The sequence below is a fragment of the Rhinolophus hipposideros genome (assembly GCF_964194185.1).
Source record: "Rhinolophus hipposideros genome assembly, chromosome: 7".
In the NCBI taxonomy this organism is placed as follows: Eukaryota; Metazoa; Chordata; class Mammalia; order Chiroptera; family Rhinolophidae; genus Rhinolophus; species Rhinolophus hipposideros.
This window is the reverse complement of record NC_138053.1, coordinates 66,002,450-66,025,776: the sequence shown is the minus strand read 5'-3', so window position 1 is coordinate 66,025,776 and position 23,327 is coordinate 66,002,450. Positions and strand designations below refer to the sequence as shown.

The 23,327-nt window shown below is 37.1% G+C and overlaps 1 protein-coding gene across 1 annotated transcript in view; it reads left to right on the top strand.

The window, feature by feature from the left end:
- Nucleotides 1–5,535: 5,535 nt before the first annotated feature.
- IL31RA (interleukin 31 receptor A) overlaps nt 5,536–23,327 on the top strand; it is a gene marked incomplete at both ends in the record, with an annotated part of 45,136 nt that continues 27,344 nt past the window's right edge. The window contains 4 exons of the mRNA XM_081053621.1: nt 5,536–5,590; nt 13,992–14,109; nt 17,440–17,609; nt 22,142–22,293. Of these exons, the coding sequence (XP_080909747.1) occupies nt 5,536–5,590; nt 13,992–14,109; nt 17,440–17,609; nt 22,142–22,293 (495 nt within the window). The remainder of the gene's footprint in view (nt 5,591–13,991; nt 14,110–17,439; nt 17,610–22,141; nt 22,294–23,327) is intronic.

The window sequence follows — 23,327 nt, the reverse complement described above, 5'->3', positions numbered from 1 at the left end:
CTGCCTTCCTCTTTTCTCAGTTAGCCACTATTATTTTCTTTCCTTCATGTCCTTTAAAGATAATTACATGATTACATATTTCTTTTTTCAAGCTAAAGATATGTATTCTCAGCATTTCACCCCTTACCACATTTGCAAAGACTACCTGAATAGAAAATTTAAAATTTAGTCATTCCTTTTGTTTATGGCACTTTCAAAGTTGAGTAGTCTCACAGAAGAAGATTTATTTATTTTTTTGGTAGTTACAATAACGTACTTCACTTCCCAGCATAAGTGCATTAAGTACCACCCTGCCTTGGGCTGGGCTTAAAAGGAAAGGAAAATCCCCAGGCAATCAGAAAGGAAATACTCACACATCTCTATGTACATAAATTCCAAATCACCCTTCATATCCTGACTTGTGCTGTGGGAGACAGCATCTTTCCTGTGGATTCTTTGAATCAGCAGGACATCTACAGGACACCACCAGATAAAGGGAGGTGAGTGCCACACTCATTTAGAAGAATCTGATAACTCAAACCCTTGCAAATGAGGCCTCTTTTTCTATTATGTAACGATCTTTTTCCACTTTGTTTAGGGAAATTATGGGTCAGAACCTTCCGCATGAAGCATTTTTTGGTTAGATTGGTTATTGATAGTTACAGGGCACCCAATCTTTTGGTAGCTAATATTTTAAAGTTCTAGGGTGGGGGTGTCAGAGGTCAGGGGCTGGGGAAAATATATGAACATAATGGATTTATTTTTCTGGAAACTCTAGGCTAGAGAAAATTAGACCTAGGAGATTCAGAGGAAAATTCTTGTGTGTACTGGTGTTTTGTGGCAGGAGGGCTGAGGGACAGTATATCACTAATAACTACTGGAGTTTGGTGGAAAGAGTCTAGGCTTTGGAATAAGACACTCTTGGGTTTGAATCTCAGGAATGCCACTTACAAACTATATGATTTTTTAACTAGTTACATAATATCGCTGAGCCTCAACTTTCACACGTGTAAAGTGAAGATAATAATACCAACTCTACAGGAATTTTTAGAAAGACAAGATATAATTTGTGTAATGCGATTAGCACTTTGTAGATTCTCACTATCACATCATGATTGAGTTTTTGCTAATCTTGCTGCTGACCATCTTAGAATGTTTTCTGTATGAAGGCAGCCTGCACCTCAAATAAGTTTATAAACTTTGAAACTGAATGCACGTATCTGACAGCTTTTTCTTTAATTGAGATATAATTGACGTATAACATTATATTAGTTTTGGGTGTAAAACAATAATTCAATATTTATATACATTTCAAAATGATCACCACAGTAAGTCGAGTTAACATTCATCACTATACGTAGTTACAAAAAGTTTTTTCTTGTGATGAGAGTTTTTAAGATCTACCCTCTTAGCAACTTTCAAATATACAATACAGTATTATTAACTATAGGCACCAGGCTGATCCTCTTACTTTCATCTTGGGCAAGGTATGTGATCAATTTCCTCCTCCAAACAGAAAGATACTATTAACTTATTAGGCTGAAATTGCCAATATTTGACTGTTTTTGACTTAGGAAAATAGCAATTTCATGAGAGTCAACCAAAAATATCTGCCTCACTTATCTCGAAGGTGACAAGGATCAACTGAGTTAATATATATGAAAGTGCTTTGTAAATATAAGGTCATTATTAGTATTATTATTATTACTGCAGGCTCCAAATCGACATTTAAAAGAGAATGAGAATAGAAGACCCTTCAACTTGATCAATAGAAATGAAACGATAAACCAAATCCTACTGGTCTGTAGGAATTTGAAGGGACCGAATGAGGCTGGGCAGCTTGCTGCCTGCTTCCTCCCTCCCAGCATTAGAGTTTACAGGTACATTTGGCCAGCGTGGGGTCCCTGGCATTTACTCTTTCATCACCCATCCTTTCAGTGCCATACTATGCACAGTTCCTGGCACAGAATGGATATCAATATACACCAGTTGAGTGAACGTATGAATGAATGAATGAATGAATGAAAGTAGGGCCAGCCCTAGGAAAATCACGTAGTGGTACATTTTTATACAAGTGAAATTAGCTGAAACTTAGCATCCAGGACTCAGCCCTGAATGGGAACTTTTGAATTACCAAAGGACAGCCTGTGGAGGGCTGTGTGTGTGTGTGTGTGTGTGTGTGTGTGTGTGTGTGTGTGTGTAATGGGGGATTGCTAGAGAGTAGAACAGCCACACCCTATTTTTTTCACTTTGCTCATATGAGATAGGATGTGGGGAAGCAGGGATAATTTAACATGCTAAAATTCTTAGCATCAACTGGCAGAGGCAGTATCTCCTACTTTCCCCCCCCTCTTACCTTGTCCCCAGCTAGTGCATATAGCCGGCAATAACTGCTTGGATTTGTTTCCAGACGGTCTACTCTTAACAGTGGCTATTAGGTTTACACTTTTAAAAATAATACACCACAAGTTACTTAAGTGGCATCACTGTATATTCTAAGAGTTAGTCCAGCATGGATTGTTTGTTGATAGTGTTGTTTGAGAATTCTAGGTCTTCATTAAATGCTGTATTCGAATACGCCCCTTCTAATGAGAAGCTGTGTGTTTCTAGGAAGTGACCTCTTATTGAAGACCAGTTATTCAAAGCTTCTGCATTTTAAAAGTTAGGGCTGATTACTCAGGGAATGCAGGCAATGGTTTGGTGGTTTTCCTCAAGAGCGCAGGCTAATCTTTGTGAATTTCTTGTGGTTCAGAGTCTTGATGCACCCAGAATTACTCAGGTTTGGGGAGACTGCTTCACCTCATTGAAGACTTTAAGAGACTGATGTATTTAAACAAAGGGAGGATAGCCTTTCTGATGACAAGCAGGCTCATGTTGCTTGTTCAGGGCCCCTTCTGCTAAGTTAATAATCAGAGAAAGCTTCACAGAATCAGAGCAAACAGGAGATTTTGGATTTTGAGGTATCTTTCATTAAGGATGTGGTAAGATCTGACCGTTGGTTACCTTGTTTTAGAGTATGTCACTCCAGTAACAGAAAATTTCACCATTTCCTCCCATAGCACTGGATAAACACTGCCAACTTCTGTGGTTTTTTTTTAACCATCAATGTTTTACATTCTGAGATAACCCCTGTTCTCAAAGTCTCCTTCCATTTAGGATACAATTAACCAAGTAAGTTTCTGCAACTAAATGAAATGACAATTTTCCAGATCCAGCAGTCTGAGATTATACCCACATTTCCTTGTCTGGAGTTTGGGGTGCACTCAAGCTCTTCAATTGCATATTTACCCAAACGTTCTTGATTTACTCTCACAGATAATTAGGATTGCTTTTGTGCACAGATTTTGCTAGATAAACTCTCAATTGAACTTATTTTAAGTTCCCCGGAGGCACCTCACACTTGTTTGCATACACTACCAACAAGCAGTCACTTTGTGGTGATCTTCTGGTGTGTGTAAGGGGAAGGGGAAGAGGTCCTGGAGGTCAAGGGAGTGTTAGAATGAGGCGCATCAGCATCATAGCAATGCTTGTTGGCTTTTCTCAGTCAGTAACTCATTCTTCTCGTTAGATGCTCTGTGCTCTCCTTGCGTCGTTGTAATAACAGCACTTACCATGTGATATTTGCGGGTACTGTCCATGCTTCTGTATCTGCAAGTAGATCAGTGGTTCTCAACCCTTTTTCTTCTCAAACCCACTTGAGGGATATGCACAGAACCGTCAGTAACAGTAGCTCACTGTGGAATTTGCCATCCTCTCCTTCCTCTGACCGCCTTCTCCTTGTTAAAAACCACTGAACTAGATCGAAGTTGGGGCAGGCTCGTCTTTTATTCCAAGCACCTAATGTGTGGCTGGGACAGTGCTGAGTGAAGAAGAGAATGCCTGAGGTCACCCAGTGATTCATGAGAGTGCCAGGGCTAGAACTCAGGTGGTGCCAATTTCTAGAGGGCCACACTCTTCAACTTTTCTAGCTGTGTCTCTGGGTGTAATTTAGCATTGTTGATTTTTTAAAGGTTTTTTTAAATTTTATTTTAATTTTACAAATGTTATTAATAGGCTAGTATTCTCATTGTAAAGGAGTCAAACAATAATTACCGTTAATTTAAAATGTTTTGTATGCTAATATTTTGTTCAACATTTAATATTATAAGATTTTAACAATGCAAAGCCCTATATCAAAATAACAATTGTAGCTTTAGCATCTATTATTATCCATTTATTCAATTATTGAGACTGTCAGCATCACAGCTTTTATAGAGTTTTCATGGTTGGGTCTCCCGCCCTTTCCAGGATGCTTTCAGGACTTGTAAAGGCCTGTCTTCTGGCTAAGAGACTGAGAAAATGAAGACAGCATTTTGAATCATTAGACTTTAAAAAATGCTATTAGTGTTACAATTAATTTTTAAAGAACACATTTATTCTTCATTGAAAAATTAAAAACTTTCCCTTTAAGTTTTGTACTCATTTAAATCAAAATGGCTCTTTCTTTTTTTTTTTTATTAATTAATTTATTTATTAGTTTCAGGTGTACAAAACAAGGTAATACTTAGACGTTCATCATTTATATCCCTCATACTGTGAACACCCCTCCCCCCATCCACTATCCCTCCGACCTCACACTGAACCATCACATTATATATATAAAATTATAGTTGGCATTCATTAATGTTTAGCTTCTGATGTACAATGCCATGATCAGGTATCCACATTATCCCTGAGGTGGTCTCCCAAATAGGACGCATGTCCATCGGATACCCAACAAAATCAAAATGGCTCTTTCTTGAGAGAATAGCTATTGCCATCCAGTAATAGGTATTCACTATTTCTGTTTTGTAATCAGTCTCTTATTGTTTCATGATGGTATGTTTGTTATTATATATACAAGTTCTCATTCTGTTTTATTGCTCTACGCATTTTCAGTTAATTAGCTATTTCGATTGGTTTGTATATGAGAAAATTTTATCCTTGTGGTTTTCTCCAGAAATACTACATGTGAATGTTTCTCAAGTGATTTATTTTGTTGAGAACTCTTTTTTTTCCTAAAATGATCTTTCAGATGAAAACGTACCATTATTTATTTCTTCCTGAAATGAGGTATTGGTTTTACATTTGCTTTATCTTTAGATTATCCCACTATCTCATCTGGGATGAGATGAGAAGCCAGCAGTCTTTTTGTTCTAATTGATTCCACAAAGAACATCAAATGTCTACCATATGCCAGGCACTGCCTTAAATACTAAGGCTTCACAGAAGAATAAGAGAAGCTTTACTCTTCAAACGCTCACTCTGTGAAGAGAATCCAACAGGTACACTGGTAAAGGCATGTTGTGTGATGCAAGCTGGCCTATAGATGGCACGGTGCAGGGTGGGGCTCAGGGAGGGCTCCGCTGGGAGTTCAGGGAGGGTGTAAAAAATATTTTTTAAAAATAAAGGACTCTTATTCAAAATCCCCATAATCTATCACTGGAAATTGAGTTGTTGGAAAGAGACAGAAAACTAACTCTTGACTGATGACACTTGCAGCTCTCTCCTCAGCCTGCCTGCATTAACTTGGGGACAATGTGGGCCTGCGCACTGTGGATGCTTCCTCTACTTTGCAAATTCTCCCTGGCAGGTAGGTTGGCCTGTGCCATTTCATGGTTATGTGATTCTTTTTTTTTTTTTTTAATTAATTTTATTGGGGTGACAATTGTTAGTAAATTTACATAGATTTCAGGTGTACAATTCTGTATTACATCGTCTATAAATCCCATTGCGTGTTCACCACCCAGAGTCAGTTCTCCTTCCATCACCATATATTTGATCCCCTTTACCCTCATCACCCACTCCCCACCCCCTTACTCTCTGGTAACCACTAAATTATTGTCTGTGTCTATGAGTTTTTGTTTCTCATTTGTTTGTCTTGTTCTTTTTGGTTTATATACCACATATCAGTGAAATCATAGGGTTCTCTGCTTTTTCTGTCTGACTTATTTCACTTAGCATTATTCTCTCGAGATCCATCCATGTTGTCACAAATGCTCCTATATCATCTTTCCTTAACGCCGAATAGTATTCCATTGTGTATATGTACCACAACTTCTTTAGGTTATGTGATTCTTATTTACTTTTTTGTATAAGAATTGTTAACTTGAAAGCAAAGGGGCACCTGGACCATGGGCACATGTGGATGGGCAACAGAGAATGTGGGAACTCCCTGAATTTGTGTCGGAGGGTGCGTACATGTTGATGACTCCTTACGCATGTGCAAATTTGGCAAGATGGCGATCATAGTATCAAAGGGCGATATGACACCCCCCCCCCCCAATAGGTCAACATCCACTGTTTTCAAGTAACGGTAAGTGCTTATTTCAGTAGTTTTTGTGTTTAGTCCAATTGTTTCATATAGAACACTCATATAAAAACAAAAATATGTAATTCTCACACTATTTGCAATAAATTCCAAGGCTATGAAGGGAAATGATGAAAAAACATATTTCTACTGTGGTCCAACTCAAAACTATGGGCCTAATATCCATACAGTACCTTGCAGCTCTAAGATCCATTAAGTATATCACATTTTATGTTTTTTTAAAAAAATCAAGACCAGAGGGGGAAAGTGGGGCTTGGCACTGGGAAGGTACAAAGGCATCACAGTGTGCTAGTTTGCTAGGGGTGCCTTAACAAAATGCCACAGTGTGGGTGGCTTAAACAACAGAAATTTATTTTCTCATAGTTCTGGAGGCTGGAAGTCCCAAGATCAAGGTGCCTGCCTGCAGGGTTGATTTCCTCTGACACCTCTCTCCTTAGCTTACGGATGGCTTCCCTCTTGCTCCCTCTTCATATGGTCATCCCTCTGTGTGTCCTAATCTCCTTTGATTATAAGGACACCAATCAGATGGGACTGGGGCCCACCCTAACAGCTTCATTTTAACTCATACCTCCTAAGGGCCCTATCTCCAAATACAGTCACCTTCTGAGGTACTGGGCATTATGGCTTCAACATATGAATTTGATACAATTCAGTTCATAACATGTAGTAATTGGGGATCACCAAGAGAGCAGTTGTGACCCACAGATAATGAGAATGCTTCCTAGACCTCTGTCCTGGCATGACCTGCCTGGTAGCCCTCTAGGGTTATATTTATGGCACTCAGGAACTTTATAGATAATACAGGCAAGTAGGCCAGTGTCTCCCTGTCTCACTTAGCCTCTCCTCGCCAGCTCAGAAATCAAAAATTATCCCCAGTTATCCCATTTTAAAGTTCTAATTATATGCATCGTGGCTTCTACCAACACACTCTTTCCCTCAACTTGTCTTATTCTATCTTCTATCTCTAAACTTTTTTCGTATCACATTTTACTTATAGCATCTTCTATATAACTGGCTCTATTTTCACCCAACTTCCCTTTTAGAATATCCTTACTTTGGCCTCTTCTCAGTTTTGTCCTTCTTCTATTTCAAGACATTTTTCAAGACACTAACTTTGTAACAGCACCAAAGTGATATGAGCATAGACAGAAAAAGGGAAATTGAGAATATCTTTTTAATTTTGAAAAATATTCTTCTTCCATGTGGGAAATTCTCTAATAAGCAAGAACATTCTCTCAATCTTTATTAGAGAAAAGTTAATGAATATTTTCCCTTATTTCTAGAAATAGGGGAAATCATTATTTCTAGAAATGTAGGAATATAGTTATGGGTCTTTTTCTTTATTTATTTGAAAATGGGGGGAAGGATAGATGTGTGCAAGTGGTAAATCTTGCCTTCAGTTATCCATTTTTAAAAAATAAAAATTCTGTTTTGGAATAATTTTAGATTTACAGAAAAATTGTCAAGATAGTACAGAGTTCTTGTATACTCCTCATCCACTTTCCCCCATTGTTAATTTCTTATAATATGATCGTACATTTGCCAAAACTAGGAAACTGATACTGATTGACTAAATTCCAGACTTTATTTGGATTTCACTAGTTTTTCCATTAATGTTCTCTTTCTGTTCAGAGTACTAGATTGCATTGAATTGTCACATTTCCCTAGTCTCTTATGGTCTGTGACAGTTTCTTAGTTTTTCTTTGTTTCTCATGATCTTGACAGTCATGAGGGTACTCCTGGGTTTTTGTAAAAAATATAACACAGGTAAAATGCCCTTTTTTGCTCTATCACAATTTTATACGTGTTTGTGATAGTCTTTTGATATAGAGTTCACATTCTAATTACAGACAAATCTAATGAGACCTACAATAGGCACATTGGTTGTCCACAAGTAGAAAGGCAGGGCAATATAGATGTATAAGCTCTGCCAGCCATGGCGGTTCTGTTGCATAAAGTAAAGGCAGTTCAGATGTGTGGGAGAATACCAGATAACAGGCTGGAAATGGTAATTATAAGTAAGGCAAGAAAGAAAAAGAGAAGCCTAATTTGTTGATTTGCTTCCTTTTTATTTCTCTTCCCCCAACTCCATAATTTGTGATAAAAACAAATATAAAATGATCTGAGGTATGTATGCAGAACTAGAACGTCATGAGGACACATGAGAAGAAGAGGGGAAACTATTGTTGAAATGAATTCCTCCCCCAAATCTTAGTATGCAGGGTTTTCAGAGCAGGCTATCTATTTCTTATATTAGTTAAGGAAAGCTGTGTATCTTGCAAAAATAAACATGCCCCACATCTTAGTATTTAAAACAATAAACTCTGCATGTCCATCACAGGTAAGCAGGAACCCAGGCTGATGGAGGCTCTGCTATCCTAAGACACCACCATCTCAACATGGCCTTTTAGGGTATGCAGTGGCAGAGGGAGGAGAAAAAGGACAATCGTGAACCAGCACTTAAATTCTCCTCTCACATCAATGGCCAGAGCAAGACACATGGTCATGCCTAATTTCAAGGGGGCAAGGAAATAAAAATCTTCCCAGATGTCCAGGAAGGGGAGATATTGATGAACACCAGAAATATTGCTGAGCGTTCATTTTATCTATCACAAAGCTCTTCTGTAATACAAAGGTAGAGGATCAGAGTATGCCACTTTGACAAAAAAATTATTTTGATCTGGAGGCAAATGAGAATCAATAGATTCAGAAATGAAGGCTTCCTGGAGCTTCCTTTATTTGACTAAAAGCAGAAACTTCTGAAAGGTGAGGACTGCAGTAAATCTCTCCTGAGAAAGTTTAATGGAAAATTGGTGCCAAGATGGACCTGCACACACAAAACTTACTCCATTAGTTGTCCACATATATTTACCTTCCCATAGTTTGCCACCTTCAGCAGCCTAAGTTCCTTTTCCTGTCTTGTCACTTCTCTACAAATTTATTGTATGTATTAAAAGATGCTATATAAGCCCATGATCTAACCACCTGTTAGAGTTATTTCTCACTGAGGTTTGTTCTGTGTGATGTACACTGCATGTATTAACACACTGTTTTTCTCCTGGTAATCTGTCTTTTATCTAATTATATAAGGCCCCTGCAGGAGAATCTAGGAGGGTAGAAGGAATGGGACTTTTTTCCTCTCCTATGCCAATATCAAGTGGCCTCTGTAAGAATATTGCTCTCTTGTCATATGTCAAGCAGTAAGGGAAAGACACATGTAGCTCCATAAGAAAGCTCTGGTGGAGTGGAAAAATCATCTTTAGAACCACTTTTTCTTCTCCTGATACCTGGTGACACTTATGGTTCTGGGAAACAGATGTTTGACTCGCTTTCTGACTGATAGCTTTTGGTATATTAATCAAAGCTTCTAAAGGAGCAAAGGAGAGGTATTCAAGAACAAGAAAGTAAAGGCACTGAGGTTTGATAGGGCTATGTTTGGGTTCAAGAGGATCTATACCTACATTGGTTTTTGGTAGCTGGCTTTGGATTCAGCCAGTGCTTTGGATTCAGCCAAGGCAGAGTAAGAATGAAAAGGAAGTAAAATAAAATATGATGGTAGGAGGCCATAATGAGAATAGTGCAACACCAAAGAATATTCTGGGGCAACCGGCAAAGGCCTTTTGTTTTTTTGGTTCTCCAGCAAAGTATCAATTTGACATCCTGCTAAGAGTTAGTGTAATGGGTATTAGTAAAGAGGAGATTGGGGAGCAAGCTAACATTTGATGCGAATTTATTTAATAATGTTGTGGAAGGACTAAAAACAGACCCACATGTGCACGCCCACACACACGCACATGCATTGCCATCATCTCTGAGCCATGGAGACAGAGATGAGTTGGTCAATGTGAAAGTCATTCCTCCGGGAACATAGTTGGCTGGCTCTTGTTTCACAGCCTTGCAGGATTTTGCACATTCCCACTGGCAGTTGTGAAGTATGGAATCTGTTAATATTCTGTTTGCTGATCCAGGGAATCCCCAGGGAGAGTTTCAAGCTGTGTGGGCTCTTTGAGGAATGTGTTATTGGTCCAGTTTCTAATTTTCATGTAATTTACTCTATTATTTGCTTCAGTTCCACTTAATTTTGTTTTTGTTTTTTTAAGTCTTTGGGCTTGGAGATCACCAGTTTTGTCATGGTTTTCAGCATGCAAATAGAAAAGACAGGAAATCTTTGACTCAACTGCTGACTAATTTGTGCTTCGGGAATCAGGTTCATATGTAAGACTCAGAGAAAGTAGCTTCTCAGGACAGAGCTGGAAATGTCGGCACCATATGGAGGCACCAAGCTCTCCTTGACTTTTGTTTGTCGTTCCCAGGGACTCCTTTACCCCATGTGGACAAAGCTCATTTCATAGACCAAATATATGAATGTATATACAAATTCAAAAATCTTAAACCCGAACAAAACAATGAATGCCGCCCATTCTGGAACCCTTTACTGCTACTGTCTTCCTGTTAGAAGGTAATACCTCTGACAGAGTTCAAATATATGCAGTGTTAGTCAGATGTGCACAGAAAATATAACATCCTTATTTTCTGTGATCAAGCTAATCAATTTCAAAAGTCCCCTCTCCCCTAGAAAGCCCGGTGGGTTGAGGAAAGGGAGGGGCTAAGTGGTGCTTACATTTGTTAGTAGCATCTCAGTTCTTCTGGTTTACAGTGTCTTTCAGCTAATTCAGCCTCTGTGGGGTAAATGCCCACTGTTCCGGAGTTCCTGCCTTTCCCCCTGCTCCTCTTTAAGATGGTGTCTAGGTATAGAGCAGGGTTTATGTGACTTCAGAGTCTTAGCAAGGGCTCGTGAATCCATGTGAGCAAGTCCTGTGTTGCCCTCTGCTCTGCCCTGGACTGTCTGCTGTGGTCTGATCCCTCCGCTGCTATCTACTGCGGGACAGCTGGCTTTGCCTGTGCTTTGACATATCGTATGTAGTGGAACCTGCTCCTGAAGTTCATGCCCCAGTGTTTGCCTGTGGTCCTAAAGTCTGCCTGTGCACAGAAGCCTCTTCATCTGAAACCCAGGCCTGGACCAGCCTTGCGTATCTACAACCACCTCCCTGCCCCACCCCCCACCTGAGACACAGGAGAATTCTTGGTCCCTGCATGCTGCACTCACCTGTATGGAGCTTACCACCTGAAGAGCTGCCCCACCCCACCCTCTGCCAGTGCAGAGTTAGGACTTGCCTGCCATGCTGGAGTTGGTGCTGAGTGAAACTTGAGGCTTATTCCATACTATAGGCTTATAATCTTTCCCAGGCTGTGCCTGGTGAAATAGGCCACTCGTCCAGGTGAACTTGGTTCATCAGACCCATCTGTGTGTTTATACTGCTCCACCAAGAACACTGCCATCTGAGCTCTTTGCTCTTCCTTGCTTTTATACCCCCTCCTTCCTCCCAATATTTTATTTGGTAGAAGTGATGGGCTTTTTCCTATTTCTTGTCTGGTAAGGACATCCTTCCTAGAAACACTAGAGCTTTATTTTGATATGTAAAGATAACTTAAGTTGCCTTCCTCTCTCAAAAATGCTTGCTTCCTGAAAATTAATTTGGGGAAGGTACTCTATGATGTTGTGGGGATTTTGTTGGGTATCCGGTGGACGTGCGTCCTATTTGGGGGACCGCCTCGGGGATACTGTGGATGCCTGGTCGTGGCGTTGTGCACCGGAGGCTGGGCATTGATGAATGCCGGCTATGATTTGGTATATATAATGTGATGGTTCAGTGTGAGGTCGGAGGGATAGTGGATGGGGGGAGGGGGGTTCACACTGTGAGGGATGTGGATGATGAGCGTCTAGGTATTGCCTTGTTTTGTGCACCTGAAACTAATAAATAAATAATTAAAAAAAAAAAAAGAACAAATAGTTTAGGTAAGCATAAAAAAAAAATTAATTAGTTAAATTTTTTTGTTGGTTTCGGGTGCGGGAGACGGGGTGGTGCTTGGACGTTCATCGTTTGTATCCCTCGCGCTGTGGACCCCCTCTCCCTCCATCGCATTGTATATGTAGAATTATGGTTGGCATTCATTGTTGTTCGGCTTCGGGTGTGCAGTGCGTTGATCGGGCGTCTACATCTTCCCTGGGGTGGTCTCCCGGGTGGGGCGCGTGTCCATCGGATGCCCTGCAGAATCTTTACAACATTATTCAGTCATTTTCTTACTGTCGGATTTACTTTGTTTCCAGTTTATCTTCAGTACAATGCAATAAAAATTCTTAGGTATATTTGTTTCTATGGGATACCCCAAAAGTGGGCTCAAAACAAAGATATGTGCAATTATAATCAGAAGTGGCCAAACTGCTTTCCAAAAAAGTTTTAACATTACATTTCCAATGGCATTGGGAAAGAAGAGCCTGTTGTTCAGCTTTCTATCATTGATAAATATTATTCCTCTTTATGTTATACTATTATAATTATAATTTTATGATATAACATTGTCATTGCCAGCCTTTTGGGTATAAAAATATCATTATTGTTTAAAAAAAAAAAATGCTTGCTTCCTAAGACTGGTCTTACCAAAAGCTCAAAAACAAACTAATTTGAGCCTCAGAGTTGAACATTGCCCTTAGTTTCAAATTGCCCTTAGTTCTTAACTGTGTGTGTGTGGGGGGGGACGGGGGGGGTGAGTGGGTGTGTGGGTATACACGCACATGTGCACATGCACGTGCACACAAGCACGCTAAGCCTCTTGCTCATCTGGTGAAGCCTATGGACTGCTTCTGAAAATAATATTTGTAAATACATAAGTAAGATACACAGGATTACAAAGGAACTCAAATATATTGAAATGATGTTATCAAAATATTACAGAAACAAATTTGTGACATAGTAATATATGTGCTTTATTACTATAATAAATAAGAAGGCCTAATAATTATATTAATTTAGTAATAGTGACAATAGTATTGGATATTTCAAGGTATTTGCAACAACTGAAATATAATATGAAAATGACTGACAAACAATGCTGACAAAGTCATAAGCAATGAAATTATTGTAGGTTGTTGACCACATTCGTGACAGAAGAAAATTATAGATTTCAATAATAGGTTAGTAAAAAATAAAGATGAAAATGTTTTCCCATTTAAGTTCATGCATTCCTAAATTCTATTTCTGGACCCCTTTGGGGTCTAGATTCCTGTTTCAGATGTTTGTACCTGCTCTCCCTGTGAAGGGATGGATGTTATTGGGTGGAGAACTACAAGAAACAAGATTTATAAGATATAAAAATACAGCTGAAGATATTTCATAAATGTTCTCTATTATACACTCTACTGGGGAAAAAATTAGTTATGCATAAAGTTGAAGTGTGGTATAGTTCAACATTTTGTATTTTTCTCTTCTCCCCACATCATCCATTGCCCAGTTATTCAGAGCCAGAGTGGTTCAATTATTCGATGCTTTACTTTACCTGGTGTTTTAATATAATTTTTGCTTCTCAAACGTTGCTTTTGAGTAAGAATGTAAAAAGCATTTTTTTAAAAACTAGATCTCTAGCTCTTCAAAGGGAATAATTGAAGACATGGAGTTAGCTTCTTTCCACAGACCTGTTTAGGGAACCTGTTATACTTAGCAACTAACCAGCAAACCCAGTATTTGATAATCTGTTTTCATCAAAATGTTCAATGCTGGCAATATTTATCAGGTACTGAAGTTATTATGTTTGTTTGTTTTTTTAGTTCCGCCAGCTAAGCCTGAGAATATTTCTTGCATCTTGTATTATATGAAAAATTTTACTTGTACCTGGAGTCCAGAGGAAGAAGCCAGTTATACATGGTACAAAGTCAAGAGAACTTTGTAAGTACGGGAACTTGTGTGTTGTCAGTGAGAGAGTGAGGGGAGGAGGCAGAGGCTCCTGGTTCACTCGTGATTCAAGTTGCTAATGAAGTAAAATATTTTCTCAGTTACAGCTTCTGGGTGACCACTATGTGTATCCAGTGGCTAGGGTGACATCTTGGGGACTTGCAGCCATGCTGACAGGATCTCCAGCTGCCGAGGGAGGGGAGGTCTAGCTGCATGATAGCTTCCTCCTCCAGTTGCTGGATTGACTGATAGTAGTCACTGGTTATAAGCACAGTGGAAACATCTGTTTATTTACTATATTTAATGACATTCTTCCTCTCTCTGGAATGTGTTATAAAACTGTTCATTCTTCATGGATCCAGAGATAGTAAGTAGGGTATAAACCCAGAACTAGCAGGCAGATTTACCTTAGTTTGCCCTGAACTTCCTGTGTGACCAACAGTATTTTACCAGGGCAATGATTCCCGAGGTTTTCACTACCTGAAGTATCCCTTCTTATTCTATTTCTATTAGAATAAAATTGTAGAATTTTTGTTATAATTCTGCCAAAATCTAGATGTTTTAGTGAGTATGTACAGGGATTTTTTTGAAATTTTGAAAATAGCTCATGAAACCCCTAGGAATAAGGAGGCCCATGTTGGGAACGGTTGAAAGGTAACTTTAAGTGTTTTCCATTTCAAAAAGAGACTCTGTCGATCCAAGTTGTTTTTGTTTTTGTTTTTTAATACAAGGTTTCATTGTATGCTCTCTCTCTCTTTCTTTTTTACTCCTTGAAATTGGTAACTGGTGTTGTAACAGAAGTCCACTTCATGTTTTAGAGCAGAAGAAAGGGAAAAAGCACACAATATTCTTTGTAGCACTGATATATCAATGAGTATGACAGAGACGTGATTTAAAACAGGGGTGAACACATTTTTTTCTGAAAGACTCAGATACTGAAAATTTTAGGCTTAGAGGGAGCTGAGTTTTTGTCAGACTACTGCTATAACAGGAAAGCTGCCATAGACAATATGTAAACCAGTGGAACTGTTTTCCAATAATATCTTATTTACAGACACTGAAATTTGAATTTCATATAATTTTCACATGCCATTAATTATTCCTTTTATATATATTTTTTCTCTTCTTCCGCCCCTCCCCGCCCCACCCCACTCCAGTTCAAGCCACTGTGTAGGACACAACTCCCTGGCTCATGCTGGTATTATGACTCGCGCTCCCCCTGACTGAGGCAGTCCTTCGCCAGTCAGCCTGCTCACAGCAGCCCACAGTGGCCCACTCCCACCTCCAGCTGCTCATGGCAGCCCAGCTCCAGGGAGAGCCACTGTTCAAAATCTTAGCTTTAGAGGGCATAGCTCACTGACCCATGTGGGAATCGAACCTGCAACCTCCGAGTTAGGGTAAAACCTGTTCTTAGTCTGTGGGCTATACAGAAGAAGAAAGGGTGGGCTGTATTTGACCTGCAGGCTATAGTTTACTGACTTCTGCTTTTGAAAATAAGAATGTCAAAGGCCCAATAATCCATGGTCCTTATGACTTATCTTCTCCCATGCTTGTTAGGTTTAGGTCCAATGTACTAAACAGGAAGTGTCAGTAAAATGCAAATCTGGAAACCTCAATAGGTTTACTCCTATTTTTCTGTTTTAAACAATCATCCCTGCCCTCTTCCTAGTTCTCTTCCATTGTTATAATTATCACCAGCTGGTCATGTAGAGTTAGGAAACCCCTGGATACCCTCAGGCCTATGTAAAGCCACTTTTGATGGCTTCAGTCCTGCTAGGCTCTGCTGGATTCCCCCACTGGCTTGTTTTTTTGTGAGGTTATCACCAAGAATATCTCTTTCAAGCAGAATGGAAGAATTTCCTTGTGGACAGTCAATTCTGAGAGCAAATGACGGTAAATCAGTTGTATGAACAAAATACCTCCTGATGCCCAGAAACAATAGGGATTGACGTTTTCTTGGGGAATAAAAAGAGGACTTGGGATACCTTCATGGAGGTAGTGGTTTTTGAGCTGAGACTGTAAAGATGTAGAAAAGGGAAGAGAGAGTATTCTCAAAGGTTACAGTATGAATAAATGCAAAAAAAATTCAACTATAGTTGTAGTATAAATAACACTTCACATTTAGACTATGTCCCTGACATTTTAAAAGTACTTTATGTGTGTTAGTTCATTTCCTCCTCAAAACAACCCTATGCTAATGTTATCTTACTATTCTCATTTTAGAGATGAAAAAACTGAGGCACAGGTAGGTTAAGATTTTTGTCCAAGGCACAGGGTTAATAGGGGCAAATCCAGGATTTAATCCTAGTTTGCATCCAATCCAGACTTTGTGCTTGTAACCATGACACAACATTGCGCTGGAAGCCATGTTTGTATTTTCTAGTAACCACAGAAGACCCTGGAGGTCCCTTTTACTTTCAAAATGCCATGATTCTATATGTCCAAGCTCTGTTCCCTTGTCCTTGCCCCAGCAAACTTTGACAACTTGTAACATGGACCTCCTTTTCTATTCTCAGCCTACTCCATCTCCTGCATCATCCCCAGAGGCATGGGGACTATATCTTACCCACTCTTCTGATTCCTACCAATTTGTGTACTTGTTTTCATTAAGTTACAGCTTGATAGGGGGAAAAAGATGTTTAATGAGTTTTCTGAAAACAATATACACCAATGATAAAAAATTCAATCTGAAAAATATAAAGACTATAAAAAATCACCCAAATCCCACCATTAATGGTAACAACTTCAACATTTTGATAAAGACCTTTCCAGACATCTCTAAGAATAGTTACATAAATATATAAGTTTATATAAATGTGATTATTCTGTACATAATATGCATCCTGCTCTTTTTCACCCATAATTGAATATAGGCATCTTTCCATATCAATAAATACAGTTGTATTAAAAAACTGTCATTTTAAATTCTATTTATGTGTCTACCATAATTTATTTAATAAATCCTCTTTGATATTTTTTCTTTTAAAAATAACTTCTCAAGGCTAGAATCTGGGATTTTTCAGGGGCATGTTCAATATTTGTTACCAATAGGAAATGCATTACAAGTGTAGCTTTTGATGGACTTATAGGGTTCCACGGCAGTCTCCAGGGTTCATAGCATCTCAAGCAGGCTGGACACAGTTAACTTTTATCTGTTCGTGGAGGTGAGGGAGGATTTTGGAGAGAAGAGTACCAAATTCTGGACTATACGTTTCTAAGAGAAACCCAGATTGAAACAAACAAATACATGCTTAATACATTGAGTATGGCTATGTTTTCAAACTGCTGTGCTAAACTGATGTTGTATCATTTTTTCTTTCAAAGCATTTATGGAAAAAGAAACGATACCTGTAATTCTACAAGTGAAAATCGTGCGTCATGCTCTTTTCTTCTTCATATAACAAATATAGATAATTATACCATTCAAGTGGAAGCTCAAAATGCAGATGGTATAATTGAATCTGATATAACACATTGGCGCTTAGATGATATAAGTAAGTGTTATTTTATATTCTTACGTACTCTTTCATTAAAAGATAATCCCACCCACCTTTTTAAAGAGATACCTGTAAACTAAAAAGTAGACTCAAAGCTCAAGTATATAGTATGTGAATGTTATGGATAAACATAAAATTTATCCTCTTATTGAAGAAGGAAAGGAGAGAGAGGGAGAGGAAGGGAGGGCGGGAAGGAGGGAAAGGAGGGAGGGAGGAAGGAAGGAAGGAGTTGAACAAATATAAAAATAGAATGAGAAGAGACATTTTGCTGGTTCCTGATTTCCTCTTGCAGTTTGTGCCATAAATTGTACTCAAAGAAGCAGAGTTTTTCCTCCTCAAAACATCATTGCTCATGTAGGAGAAAAGAGTAAAACTATTATTTTAAAAAAATGTCTCCCTAATTCTTATCTTTTTAATATTTTTCAAAAACTCATTTTCATATATAATTTTTTAATACCAGCTTCAGTGAGATATAATTCACATGCCATAAATTTCACCTTTTACAAATGACAATTCAGTCTTCTATCATATTTACAAAGCTGTGCAAACATCACCAGTATCTAATTCCAGAACATTTTCATCACCAACAAAAGGAAATTTATACCCATTTACAGTCAGTCCCCAATCCTTTATTTTCTCTTTTCCCCGTCCTCTGGCAGCCACGAATCTATTTTCTGTCTTTATGGATTTATCTGTTTTTGACATTTTATATAAATGTGACAATACAATATGTGGCCTTTGTATCTGGTTTCTTTCACTTAGCATAATATTTTCAAGATTCATCCATATTGTAGCAATTGTCAGTACTTTATTCCTTTCTATAGCTGAATAATATTTCACTTAGGGATATAACACATTTTGTTTATCCATACATCAGTTGATGAAAATTTGGGTTGTTTCTACTTTTTGGTTATTATAAATACTGCTATACAAATATGAATATCTGTGTACAGGTTTCTGTGTGGACATATGTTTCAATTTTCTTAGATACATACCTAGTGAAATTGCTTGGTCATATGATAAGCTAGAGTTATCATATGACCAAGCATATGATGGTAAAGAACTGGCAAACTTTACCAAGCCAATTTAGAAAGGTTCCAACTTCTTCGTATCCTTGCCAACACTAGTTACTGTCTATCTTTATGACTATAGCCTTCCTAGTTGGTGTGAAGAGGTAGCTCATTGTGGTTCTGATTTACATTTACCCAATTATTAATAATTTTGAGCACCTTTTCATGTGCTAATTGGCCATTTGTGTATCTTCTGTGAAGACATGTTTATCCAAATCCTTTGCCCATTTTTAAATTGTGTTTTTTTTATTTTTTATTGTTGAGTAGTAAGAGTTCTTTATATATTCTGGGTACAAGTTCCTTATCAGATATATGACTTACAAATATTTTCTCCCTTTCTGTGGATTATCTTTTTAATTTCTTGATGGGCTCCTTTGAAACAGAAACAAAATAATTTTTTTAATTTAATTTTTAGTGAAGTTCGATTTATCTTTTTTTTCCTTTATTATATGTGTTTTGTGTCAGATCTCAAAAAGGTCATAAAGATTTACTGCTATATGTTTTTTTCTAAGTGTTTTATTGATTAAGCTCTTACATTTGGTTTTTTGATCCTTTCTGAGTTAAGTTTTGTGTATGGTGTAAGGTAGGAGTCAAACTTCGATTTTTTGTATGGGACTATCCAGTTGTTCCAGTACCATTTATTGAAAAGATGATTCTTTTCCCAGTTGAATTGTCTTGACACTCTTGTCAAAATCAGTTCACCATAAATGTAAGATTTTTATTCCTGTGGGTTCTCAATTCTGTTCTATTGATATATATTTCTATCTTTATGCCATTATCACACTATCTTGATTACTGTAGCTTTATAATAAGTTTTGAAATTGAGAAAGTAAGTCATCCAATTTTGTTCTTTTTTCAAGATTATTTTGACTGCTGGGTCCCTTGCATTTCCACATGAATTTTAGGATCAGCTTGTCAATTACTGCAGAGAAGCCCACTGGGATGCTGATAGGGATATTGCTATCAATAATATAAAATCTTGCAATCCACGAACATGGGATATCTCTCCAGTTATTTAGGCCTTTTAAAATTTCTTTCAATAATGTTTTGTAGTTTTCAGTGTACAAATCTTGCACTTCTTTGGTTAAATTTATTCTCAAGTATTTTATTATTTTTTATACTCTTATAAATGGAATTGCTTTCTTAATTTCATATTCAGATTGTTCATTATCAGAATGTACAAATACAATTGATTTTTGTATATTGATCTTGGAACCTGCAACCTTGTTGAACATGTATGTTGGATCTAATAGTTTTGTGTGTGTGTGTGTGTGTGTGTGTGTGTGTGTATTCCTTAGATTTTTATAAATTTAAAAAAGTTTTTTTATCCAAGATCATGTCATCTGAAAATATAGTTTTACTTCTTTCCTTCCAATCTGGGCACATTTTATTTATCTTTCTTGTCTGGTTGCCCTATTTAGAACCTGTTATATAATGCTAAATAGAAGTGGTGAGAGCAGACATCCTTTTCTTGTTCCTGATCTTAGGGGGAAAGAATGTAGATTTTCATCATTAAGTATGATATTAGGTGAGGGTTTTTATAGATGCCTCTTATAAGGTTGAGGAAATTATCTTCTCATCATAGTTTATTAGATGTTTTTATCATGAATAGGTGTTGGATTCTGTCAAACATCTATTCTGTTTCTATTGAGGTAACCATGGTTTTTGTCCTTTATTCTATTAAAATGATGTTGACTACATTGACTGATTTTTATGGCAAACAAACCCTGTTTCTTGGGATATATTTCACATGGTTATGGTGTATAATCCTTTTTATATGTTGATAAATTTGGATTGCTAGGTTTTTGTTGAGGGCTTTTGCTTTTGTATTCACAAAGGACATTAGTCTGCTGTTTTCTTGTGATATCTTTGTCTGTTTTTGGTATCAGGGTAATATTGGCCTTATAGAATGAGTTGGGAACTGTTTCCTGGTCTTCTATTTTTTTGGAACAATATTTGAAAGATTATTCTTACTTCTTTAAACCTTTGGTAGACTTCATCAGTGTAAATAACTGGGCTTGAGATTTTCTTTTTGTGAAGTGTTTTTATTTGGGTTTCTTAAAACTCTTTTTTTAGATCTGCCTGTGGAAAGCTTACGTCACACTATGAACACTGACTTTATCTCATGATGATGGACCTGAAAGGAACAAGATTATTCACTTTTTCTTTATAAACCTTTATTGTCTTTGCTTTCTTAAAATGAACGTGTATACTTTAACAATTAAAATGTTAAAAAATAAATTGTCACAAGATAACAAAACAAAAAAACAAAAACCCCCCAAATTTCCTATCCTTGTTTCAACTAGAAGTAGTAGATATATAAATATTCTGTATTTTGTCACTTAGAATGAGGAGAAATTTTGGTCTAAATTAGTAAAACACAGATTTATAAAATTAATCTCTGAAGAAATTTTGTTTTTCTAATCTAAGGCCTGGTAAAGTATTGCTAAGTACTAAGATATATTCAAAAAACAAATTAAGAAAACAATCCAAATTACAATAACGTCAAAAAGAATAAAATACTTAGGAGTAAATTTAACCAAGGTGGTGAAAAACCTGTACACTGAAAACTATAAAACATCGATGAAGGAAATTGAAGAAGACATAGATAAACAGAAAAATATCCTGTGATCCTTACCAGAAGGATTAATATTGTTAAAATGTCCATACAATGCAAAGCAATTTACAGATTAAATGCAATACCTATAAAAATGCCAATGACATTTTCCACAGAAATTCCAAATTCATATGGAACCACAAAAGACCCCGGTCCGAAAAGCTAAAGCAATTTTGAACAAGAACAAATCTGAAGGCAAATTTACGGTCTTACATGTAAGACCCTAAAGTTATAACAAGCTAATTTGAATTTCTACCAACTTAATTTTAATTGCGTACAGAAACTCTATTCCTATACAGCCCCATCTCCTGCCTCCACTTTGCTATTGATGTCACAGATTACATCTTCATAATTGTATTGCTACCAACAGAGATTTATAATTCTTTTTTATATTAGTCTTTTAAATTCTGTAGGAAATAAAAAGAGGAGTTACAAACCAAAATTGTATAATATTGATTTTTATATTTGCTTATATGTTTACCTTTAGTGGAGATCTTTATATCTCCATCTGTCTTCAAGTTATTGTCTAGCATGCTTTCATTTCATCCTGAATGACTGACTCCCTTAGAATTTCTTGTAGAGAAGCTGTAGTGGTTATGAACTCCCTCAGCTTTTGTTTATCACAGGAATGTATCTTCTCATTGGACGTTTCATTTTGGGGAGTGGGATGGTGGTGGTAGCAACATTTCCTTTTCACTGGCTTCCTAATACCATCTACATATATTAGATCACAAAATATGCACTATCATTTCCTTTCTATTTTTTTTTTCAGTTTGGGTTGGATGTTATTTGTACTTTCTGATCTTTTTATAATATGAGAACTGTATGATTTTTATTTTCAGTAAAAATCGAACCACCTAATATTCGCAGTGTGAAACCAGTTTTGGGCATCAAACGAATGGTTCAAATAAAATGGGAAAGGCCTTCGTTGGCACCTGTATCATCCACTTTAAACTACACGCTTCGATTTAGAATAGTAAACAGTGCCCGCTGGGTAAGTTATACCATTACAATGTTTCTATTAGACGGCCCAAAGAAGAGAATTACTGACAACTTTTGTTGACCTGGAATCATTTTTTCTTTTTTATATTGAAAATAGAAGATAGAAAAATAGTGAGTACTTGTCTTCCAGTTTTCCATTTGGGTCTTTGAGATTGGAAAAGCATTTTACTATAGTCATCTTGCATTGTGAGCACATGAACATATTAAAGAGCGAGAAATTTACTTTTACATTCCATCCTGGTTTGTATCTAGCTATGTTGGCTGCCAGAGATTCTATAGCTTGGCCATTTCTTTTTTTAGTTTTCCAAACTTTTGTGAAATTGTTATATATAATACACATTTAGAAAAGTGAACAAAATATAAATGTTGCATTTAATAAATTATTATTAAGTCAGTGCTCATGTAAAAACCACCAAGGTCAAAGATAGCATGCTAGAACGTCCTGCCTACCCTGATGACAATCTCCTCCTCCCCTTAGAATGGTTATCCTGATTTTCTTGGTAATTCCTTCTTTGCTTTTTATTATGGTTTTAACATTTAAGCCTGCATCCCTGAACAATATAATTTGAGATATTATATAAATGGAATCCATCCTTTTTGACTTTTTTTGTTTCGCTCTTTTAATATTGTGCTTTTAAGGTTCATTCATGTTATATGATGCTGGAGCTTATACTTTTTATTGCTGTGCAGTATTCTATTGTAGGAACACAGTGGAATCATGGCTTTAGTTTGCATATACCTGACTTTTAATGAGGTTGCATACATTTTCATGTATTTATTGGCTATTTGGACTCTTCTGTGAAGAGTTGATTTAAGCCCTTTGCACATTTTTTTTTCTATTGGACAGTCTATCTGATTTTTTTAAATTGACTTGTAGGAGTTCCTTATATATTCTACTTATAAGTCTTTCTTTTAATTAAAGTTTATTGGGGTGACAATTGTTAGTAAAGTTACATGGGTTTCAAGTGTACAATTCTGTAATACATCATCTATATATCACATTGTGTGTTCACCACCCAGAGTCAG